Source organism: Numenius arquata, chromosome 5 (assembly GCF_964106895.1).
Source record: "Numenius arquata chromosome 5, bNumArq3.hap1.1, whole genome shotgun sequence".
Lineage (NCBI taxonomy): Eukaryota > Metazoa > Chordata > Aves > Charadriiformes > Scolopacidae > Numenius > Numenius arquata.
The window spans coordinates 51,056,952-51,067,349 of NC_133580.1; the positions used below are offsets into that span (position 1 = coordinate 51,056,952).

Sequence of the window (10,398 nt, forward strand, 5' to 3'; positions counted from 1 at the left end):
TTCTCCAGCATGAAGATTGATTTTGTCTTAGGAAATGCTCATTAGAAGAATAATTGCCCAGGAAGGAATTAGCTCCATTAGTTGTAACAAATTACACCTAAAATATCAAAGTTCCTCATTAATAAAACTGTGGAAGATGAAGAAATGGATCTTTGTTGTATGCCCCAGCTGTAATATTCCAGACCTTCCTTCCCCGATTTTCCTACCCATTTTTTTTTCCATTAGGATGTGCTCTGGCACTTTCTGTACCACCACCTCCAGCAACTGATTCTGAGTCTCTATTACTTGGGTTTGCCCTTCAGGGCACCATTGGGCACTGGCACCGTAATGCTATATTCTAGGTCTGGAGCAGTCTTGGAGAAGGTGGCTATGGAAACCATGTCTTCTCCAATGTCCACCTGAGACCTGTGCCTGCAAATGAGCAGCTTCTTCAGGGCCCGTTGGAAGTCCCGGTTCAGGAACGCATAGAGCATTGGGTTGATGGTGGAGTTGCAGTATCCTAACCAAGTGATGATCTTGAAGGTGTCAACCAAGACCGTGCTGGTGGAGTCAGTGCCTCTGGCAGCGAGCCAGACATTCAGGACAAAGTACGGCAGCCAGCAGAGCACAAAGACTGAAATGATAATGCTAATGGTCCGTGTGGCCTTGTTCTCCAGCTGCAGATGATTCTGCCGCTTGCTGTTGGGGTGATAGTGAATCTCCAGAGTCTGAGACATGATACGCGTGGCCTTGAGCCGTGAAGCTCGGTAGATGAAGAAATACATGCTGCACATGACCATGAAGGGGACGAAAAATGCCAGAGCAGAAGCCACGATGGCAAAAATCCAGTTGGTGACAAAGATGCATTCCCTGCCTGCATCAAAGTCCACCCCAGGGATCTCGTTCCAGCCTTGCATGACAGGAAGGAAGGAAATGAGGGAGGAGTATACCCAGACCATGCAGGTCATCACGATGCATCTGCGAAAGGAAAGAGACACGGAGGGAAGAGACGGCCTGAGTTATTTTGAGCTGAGAACACCCAGTACGATTCAATCCCCATGGTAACCCGGGTGGGATATCACTGCTCAGCAGTCCCACAAGGCTTGGAGAAGTGACCGAGCAGGGAAGAAGCTGAGGTACAAGAAGTCCATACGTGAGCATCTCTAACAAATGCCTGGGTAATTGGGTCTGTGGCTTACAGAGTTGGTGTCAGTGTGAGGGATGTCAGTTCCGCTCAGAACAGGTGGAAAGAAAGGAGGAAAGGTTTCACAGGGGATTTTTGTTCATATTTTAAACAACAGCATGTAGATTTTGCTGTTTAGTTTCAGCTTTAATATCTGGCCGTTATCTTATCCTCGGAGGAGCAATAGAGGTGGAGGACACTAAATCCACTTGATCTGCGACAGGGCATGCTGCACAGCCCCTGCCTCATTTTGGTGACTGCCCGTGCTCCACTAATTGTACACAGCAAGGGTTGCAGCAGGAAAAACATCATCAAAAGAGCCTGAACCCACCTTGTAAGGTACCCCACAGCTGCAACATCCTCTCTGTCCATCCTCAGACAACTTTCCCTACCCTACAGTCCTCTCAATATTTCACATGAAACCTTGACAGAAGCTTAAAAACTTAGCCTGTTTTCTCTTTATTTCCCCCATGAATATCGTGAGTTTAAGAGAGGGAAGGCTCCTGCTACATGCGTTCTTCTGGGTGTCGTTTCCCCTACTGCTTGAGGAAATTCCCGTGAAATGCCTGCAAAAGGCAGAAATTGTAGGTACAAGTCAGCCCACCCCACCGGTTTCTACCCCATTTTGCAACCTGTTCTTAACTCAAAAAGTGCTTTCCCAGGAGCTCCATCAAACCAGTTCATCTGCATTCTCCTTTTCTCCTGCACCACATTAGAATTTTTCTGCGGAGTTTTAAATGGTGCGAGGATCCTTTTGTCACGTCGCTCTGCTCTGGGGCAGCAACTGTCGACAACTCATTTGGTCCCTAGTCAATATAGGCCATGGGCAAGTAAAAAATTTGGAGGTCAGGCGCAAAGTGAGGAGCAACTCAACTCACCTGCCTCGGGACATCCTTCTGGAATAGTGGTACGGTGTCACCACGGAGCAGTATCTGTCCAGGCTAATGAAGCACAACGTGACGATGGACGCAGTGCAGAACATGACGTCAAAGGAGATCCAGACTTTGCAGAACAGCTTCCCAAACAACCACATCCCCGTCACCTCGTAAATGATACTGCCAGAGAAAGCGGGTAGAAACCAAAGCAAGAAGGACTGATTTCATTTCTTCAAGCCTCCACTGAGGTAATGCCATGTCTTAACATGGAGGTACTAAAGGTGGGCATGCACCCTGGGGAGGCTGTTAAACAGCAGAGATTCATCCTCAAAGTTCAACCCAAGGCAATAATCCACAGGTGGAGTGTATCTGAAGAAGACTGAATCTATGCTCCTCGCCTGCACTCTAAGTGGGTGCCTTGAGCGAGGTGCTTTGCCCCCACCAGAACTCCCCAAATTTACATCTACACAGCTTTATTTGTCACAGCTTTTTCCAGTGCCCTAAGCAGCACAGACTTTTATGAATTCTTCCCAGTTCCTGGGGCATGGAAGATGTTCTCTCCTCCACAAAACTCACTTTTCATCCGGTCTCACGCTTCAAAACTAGAGGATTTTGAGTCCTGGTTGAAAAAAAAGGAGGAAGCCTATGTGGTTTGTCCATTATGTAGCTCACAAATGCCTCAGCGAGGTAAACACACCCACAAAGAGCAGACATTATGCCAAAATTATTTCTAACAAAGTCAAGAGGGACCTGTAAGAAGTGAGCAGCGAAGGAAGGAACATATGGCAGTTGTAGGAAGGCTGATGCATGTTTCTATAGCATTCAATTAGATGCCATTTGCTTCCCCTTTCTTTCACCAGCTTTCTGCAGCTCCTGGGGTGCTGCTGAAATAACCATTGTGTGTGAATTTGCTGTGAAAGGCTGAGTAACTACCTAGTCCTGCAAAGCTTTAATTATCCTGTAACTTCACAGCTTGCTGGTCAAATACAGTGAAAGTGGGGCTGCTGCGCTGCAGTGCACTCAGGTGGGCTATGCCATCCGACAAGGGCAGAAAGAGTCAACTTGATGTCAGAGGAGTTAGAAACCAACCCCTGCTCTGCATCCAATTAGCAACAACTCATTAAAATGACTTTATGAAGGTTCTTTTAGAGCACAACTAATGTAAGTGGGTAGAGTGCTGGACGAAGGGCCCCGGCCCTTGGCAGCTTTTTGTTATGCAGGATGCTACACAAAAATTCAAGCAAGCATTAATGTACAGCAGAACTCGTCCCTGCACCACGGTGTCCTCCACATGGGCATCATGGAGGGTCCCACTGCGCACACATGGAAAGGTTTTATGGGTCTTTTCTAGATGGGGAAATGAGACATACAGAAGTTGAAGCATGGGTCTGGTAACGGACTTGGATGTCTTGGCGCCGTTCCTCAGATGTCCTGAGATCCGGAGGTCCATACAGAGATGCTGCAAAGCCTTTGGTGCCCACAGCACAGCCTTCCAGAAGTAGACCGTGCTGCTGTCATGAACATCCCTTTACACAGATCCCAGCTAAGCAGGTACCTAACTCTCATCACCATGCATCTGGGGGGATGCGCCTGATCTATCAGATGTTCTCACAGCACAGGGTAGTGGATATCTGTTCCCTCTTCTCTGATGTAATAAGTCTGCAGCCCAAAAATTATGCTGGTTAAAAAGGAATAATAAAAGCCCAAAGAAATGCACGGTAGGAGCAGAAGTGAAGTCACCTCTGTGTTTCGCTTACATATCAGAAAGAAAAAAGTAGCTGGAAATATTCAGCCTGGAAACGGCTGAGCTGGCTGGAGTACGCAGATGACAAGCTAAACAAAGCTGAATCACTCTTGCAAACAAGCCAAACCAGGAACAAAACAGAAGTCTTACTCTTATGAAATTAAGGCACCAGGTGACAACCTTATTTTTCCTTTCTGTCACAAAACCTCTTTTTCCTGAGCCGAAGTAGCTTCTTGTTGGCATGTGCTAACATGCCCAACAAGGAGCAAACTGCAGTTCAAAAGAGCAATATAGATACAGAGCTGAGACAGTGAGAAAGATGTGGACCAACAGCCACCCCATCAGCAGGGCCGAACAACGCCTGATGGAGCCAGCAGGGTCCATTCCTCACCACATGGCCCACTGGGAGCTGGCAAGACTTCACACCAGGTGGCATCAGGACATTCAGGAGGGGCACAAAGCATCAATCATGCTCTGCTCTTTGCTCCCCTTTATTTTTGTTGTTTCTTTTTTTTTTTCTTTTTTTTTTTTTTGTTAAGACATCACTCTTCTGGGTGGGCTATTTTCTCTCCAGCTGCATAGCAAAGCCATTGGTTTTCCCACCCTTTTAATGTCCTCTACCATCCTTTGATAGGACCAGGGTACTAAACGGGGTAGATTCAGACTAGATATAAGGAAGAATTTTTTTACAATGAGGGTGGTGAAACACTGGAACAGGTTGCCCAAAGAGGTGGTAGATGTCCCATCCCTAGAAAATTTCAAGGTCAAGTTGGATGGGGCTCTGAAGAACCTGATCTAGTTGAGGATGTCCCTGCTCATTGCAGGGGGGTTGGACAAGATGACCTTTAAAGGTCCCTTCCAATCCAAACTATTATATGATTTTATCATTTCCCCTCCCCTCATATTCTTTGCAGCTGTGGTTTCCTTCTCATCCCACTTGTGCCTTTCTTTTTCTTTCTTGTTGGGTGTGAGAAGCCACAGACAGATTTCCTAATGAAACATATTTTTAGCTGCTTTTTCTCATTCCTTCCATGCGTTCCTGAGAGCCTAGAAGTAGGAATTGTCCGATTTCCTTCCTCTTTGCATTCCTGAATAAAAGCTAGTACCAAATTCCCTTCTTCTTCTTGCCAAGGAAGAGGTCTTACTCCAGTTATGGGAGGTGCTATCAGTCTTGCAAGGGGAAATTACAGCTGCCAAGACACCTACTTGCCTTTGCTACCTCTTCCTCCCATCACCCAGATTACAAATACACATCAGTAGGTGGGAGGCAGAAGTAATGAGGATGCTGGGTAAATGGAAATTACCAAACTCCATTGAGAAGAAAAGGAAGAAATCAAGCACAGAGATTTCCAACCATGAGCTGAACATGAATATACCAGAGGAGTCATCAGATGGACAACAGACTAATTCGGAGAGGAAGCAGTGATAACAATTATCAGCTGGAACTCACTCCAAAGCAGGAGTTGTTCAGCTTTTGTCTTCTTTGAGCAAGGAGGGTGCTGCCATTCCTGGGTAAGATTGGGGTAACGGAGAAGGTGATCTCCTGGAGGGATTGTTGGAGTGGGAGGAAGAGCAGGTGATGCTGTGCAGTCCCAGAGAGGAGCCCTTAAGACACTCGGGCTGGACTGGGATAAAAACCTCTCATTTCTGATCTTAACAAGAACACGGAAAAAAAGAAGAAAAATGGCCCAGGGAAATGCCAGGCAGCAGAAAGGTTGTTGCTTTAGCTCATCTTTGATGTCTGACACACTGTTTTTCTCTTTCTGGGATGCTGAAATGGTCTGCTGCATTTTATTGCAGTGACCCCGACCATGTGGTGGGAAACATCAGAGCGTCTCTTGGAAAAAAAAAATAGCATGTGCTACTGTTGACAGGAGTACATGGATCATTTTTGCATCCCCTATGGGCAGGGCAGGGAGAACCATATTGTTTTGCAGGAAAGCCCAGCTCAGGCCCGCAGACTCCACCATTCCCAGTTGCAGCGCAGCTCCAGCCCAGTTTAGCCTGGTAGCTGGAAATGGGGAAGGAAGCGGACAGCCAAACTGCTGCAGCCATGTCAGCCAGGTCCTCACCCACACACCCGCTCGGAGCTGCTGGCGATCCTCAAGGAACAAGATCGGCCAGCCTGGAGACCCTTTCCATCCCTGTCTGGCAAAAAGCCACTTCCACATCCCCATCTTTCTCTAACATAGAGCAAACCCCCCACTATCAGCACTACAAATCTCCTGGTTAAGTCACTACCCTCATTCCCACTGACTTTAATAAGGTAGAAGAGGTTAGATCATTGTCAACTAAGCTGCAATCCAAGCCCCTCAGGGTATTTGTAGCACCAGGTGGAGGGGAGAGACAGGTGAATACAGAGGGATGATTTCAGAACCTGAACTTGAAAAATCACCAAGCTTAGAATTTAAATTGGCCGTACTATTTTTTAAAGGGTGTCATTAACAGCTTTTTTTTCACCTGAGACTATAAACTTATAACTCAGTTTGTAATTGCTTGTTGGGAAAATATCTTCTGGTACCAAATTCAAAAGCTTAGGCAGCCCTGTGAGAACTAAAGCACAAATGTGAGAAGAGTTCAGCTTTTTCACATTGCTCCAAGAATTGGAGCGAATGGGGCACAGCCCCCGGCTTTACACAAACCTGTGGCCATTTTGCAGCACAAGCCAGCCAGAGCCTAAAGTAAACTGGTTTCTGGATTTGCTTTACTATGTTTTAGCCAGGTAGTGAAGTCCTGTAAACATAAATCTCAAGGAGGGAGAACTGCCCTCTGAAGTGCCTCTTCCTCCATTTAATATAGGGGGAGCCTAAATTACCCTACTTAAACTGAAATAAAATCATTACATTTCCACAGAGAAGAGAGATGGCCTTTGTCCCTATGTCAACAGTGCCAGTTATCGATGTGCAATGTGGTCAGGTAATAGGGGCAAAAAAAATCCCCCAGGTGCCGTGAATCCCATTTGTTACCCCACTGGAGACTGCAGCTCTTCTAGTCTGTTTATGGGAGCAAAAGATTTATTTTGCAAGGTCACCAGCCTTCCCCATGAACTCCACTGCTATGTTTTCTGAACCAGAAGGAACGATCAAAATTCTGTGTTTCACAAAGAATATGAAGAATAACATCTCTGCAATAGCCTTTCAAGTTCAGTAATATGAAAACATTAATTTTCTTACATTAGTAAGGAACTTTGTTACTTCTCCCTCCCAATACCAGAAAATAAAAGATAAGGTTAAAGAAATGTAGAATCCAAAGCACAGAATTTAACTTCACTGATTTCAGTGGTCATTCTTGTCTAAGAAAAATAAGGGAAAAATATACTCCATGAGTTGCTGTACCTAGGATTAACACAGTCATTACAGTTAATGCTGACACACCAGTGACAGTCCCCATCTCACAATCCTCAAACAATCAGAGCATGAAAAATCATTTAGCAATTATGTTGGCCCCACGTGCAAGGCAGAGCTAGTCCTGGAAGAGGGGACTCGTCACACTGGAGCCATCTTAAAAGCTGGATATCTAGTTCAGACCAGCAGCCAGAGTCCCTCTATAGCCCACAGGAAAAATACCCTTGGGAAGCCTCTCTCCATTCATTATAATGGGACCCATTATAAAGGGTAGGGAAACTGAGGCACAGAAGCACCTACAATCACGGACTCACAGATAAGCTCTTTTGAGAACCCAGTCCTAAGCATGTGAACTTCTAGCCAACCCTGCTCAAACAGTGGCCCCTGAGCTAGGAGAAATGAGATTGCACGCACACACCACCGTCTGATCTTACCTTACAAGCACTTCTTACCTAAAGGGCATGACCAGACAAGCTACGAGGAAATCTGCCATGGCTAAGGACATGATAAACATATAGGTGACGGTGCGCAGCCTCTTTTCCACTACTGGGCAGATGAAGACTATTGTATTTCCAAGGAGCGTGATCAAGTCAATGAGGGTTAGTATCAGCCCAATGACCACCTCCTGGAAGCCAATCCCTGCCCAGTTGCCACCTTCTTTCACAAAGGAGGAGGCAGCAGAGGAGAAATTAGAGAGCCAAGACTCATTTTTGCCCATTAGCATCTTCCCAATGTTAAAATCTGGAAGAGACGAAAGGGGAAAAAATGATAAATAAGGATTTTAATACACATGACTTGTAGGTCTGGGTAAGAAAGTACAGAAATAATATTTATGCTTCATTTACTTCAAGAAAAATCCACACACCCTGCTGTGTCTGTGCCATCACTGTGCCGTGGTTATCAGTCCATTAGAAGTGTCTGAAATCCCAAAGGTGAGGATAAATATACAGCACTGGCCGAAGTCCTTCATGGCAATTAAAAGCCCTCCTGTGAACAAAAATACATCATCAGGCGAAGTGTTGAAGTATGATACCAAAAAAAAAAAAAAAAAAAGCAAAGCACTGAGAGCAGAGGGAAACAAATCAAGCAACCGAAATTCAAAATCAAAGCAGTTCGGCTAAATCCTGCTGAACAGCATGCCATGTCCACAAAATATGGGCTTGGAACTAGATGATCTTTAAGGTCCCTTCCAACCCAAACCATTCTCTGATTCTATATTCTCGTTATCATCTTTACCACCACAGACCAGGTAAAGCTGCTTGTCCAGGCTGGCTGCTTTTGTAACCCCACATGCTCTGCCCTGGGTTGTCCTGGTACTTTTTCAGGCTCTGAAGTTAAGAACTTATTACTACCATGGTGAGCAGCTCCATCCTACAGTCTGAATGGCCATGCAGAGCTGCCAGCAACCACATAGGGAGCTTCAGGCAAGTAAGCAAGTAATTGAGGCGTCTCAGCTGGGAGAAGATGCTTGCAACTCCATAATGAGCAACTTTTAAGTCAAGGAAATTCACATACTTCTGTCTACAGCTCAGTTCCCAGACTTGGACCAAGTGGTGTCACAAGTACCTGGGAAGGTGGGACCGATGTACTGTGAAAATTCCAGCAGTTCAAAATTCACTGGTGTGGCTAAAGGGAACACAAAGGCAAAAATTGTGGGTAAAAGACAATTATACAAATATTTCCAGACATTAAATTTTTATATTTGAACACTACCACTTCTCCTGCAACTGGACTCAGCTTCCACATTATCCTCAGGTCAATCCCACATTCCCGGGGCATCGTTACTAAGCACAGCATGAGAACGGGTCAGGATAAGTGTCCGTGTAGTCCAACATGCCTTATCTCACAGTGGCCAAGCTTTGCTTTAGGAGGATTATGAGAACAAGGCAGCATGTATCAAAATTTCCCCAATGTCTGTTTTTCCTTCCAGCAGCCTATGATCCAGAATTACCTCTAAAGATGATTTCAAGGACTTCAAGGACTAAGTCATGAAGTTGTCCTGTTTTCCTTTTGGACCATGCAAACTTTCAGCATCCATGACCTCCTACAGTAACAACTTCCACAGCTCAGCGATACACCATGCAAAGAATTCTATACACCGCGCAAAGAAACACCTCTTTTTGTTTGCTTTGAACCTGTCACCAGCTAGTTTCACCTCGTGCCCTTCCCTGTATTGGAAGAGACATCATGCAAGCAATCCCCATCCACTCTCTCAATGCCACTGGTGAGCCCTTTAATCTCTGTCACATCCTTCAGCCACCTCGTCATCTCTTGGTCAGGCTGAGGAGCCTTCGCCAACTTGCCCATTCCTCATACAGAAGTGATTGTCATCCACTGGCCACCCCTCCTTCATTTCTGAGCCTCTGAGATGGACCAAAACTACTAAAAATCTCCAAGAGGTAAATGCACTCTGGATTTATACAAGGCCATGATGATGTTCTGTGTTTTGTCCTGCTTCCCTTTCATAGCAAACCCTAACGTGGTTTACTGCTTTTGATTGGCACTTAGCACTGAGCTGACCTTTCCACAGAACTGCCTATCACTACCCAAAGATCTCATTCCTGAGCAGTAATGGTCATCTCAGAGCCTGCTGTTTTAGATAGGAAAATAGGATGAAATGAGGAAATTAGGTTCTCTCAATCTTCCCCAAACTCCATCACTTCACAGTTGAATTTCTTCTTCCATTTTAATGCTCGCTGAGCCTCATAAAAGCTTGTTTGCAATTCTTTAAGTCAGGCCTTATCCTTCATGCCTTGATTAAACTTTGTTTCACCTCCAAATATCACCACTTCACTAATCACAATTTTTTCCAGTTAGAGATTTACTGAACACCACATATCCCAGTCCCTGTCCTTGTGAAGAGCACTGCTGACCTCTCTTCCGTAAGAAGAGTAACGGTAACTCACCATCGGTAACTCACCGTTCACTTCCCCACTGCCTTTCACCTTTTAGACAAATATTTATTCACACAAGGAACTTCCTTCTTAACTCTGGACTATTAAGTTTCCTTAAAAGACCCCACCATAAGGGACCATATTAAAAACCTTTCAGAAATCCAAGCAGACTACAGCAACTAGGAGCTTCCCACCCACCCACATACTTGCTGACTTTTTCCAAGGACTTCCATGTGATTGTGAGGCTGGCTGCCTTTTGTGAAAGCAATACCAACTTTTTCCTTGGAGATAGTCATGTATTACATGCACCCACTCATAGTTCAGAATTCTCAGCTCCCTCCCCTGACTTCTATTTACTTGCAGGATTTAGTGGATTCCT

General features: G+C 45.3%; 1 protein-coding gene across 1 annotated transcript; it reads right to left on the bottom strand.

Annotated features, from left to right (window-relative positions):
• Nucleotides 1–281: 281 nt before the first annotated feature.
• Nucleotides 282–8,009, bottom strand: LOC141465054 (histamine H2 receptor-like). The gene is made up of 4 exons (XM_074148235.1): nt 7,991–8,009; nt 7,578–7,866; nt 2,041–2,217; nt 282–957 (listed from the first exon to the last, which is right to left on the bottom strand). Exons 1-4 carry the CDS (start codon nt 8,007–8,009, stop codon nt 282–284), a joined length of 1,161 nt encoding a protein of 386 aa, XP_074004336.1.
• Nucleotides 8,010–10,398: the final 2,389 nt, after the last annotated feature.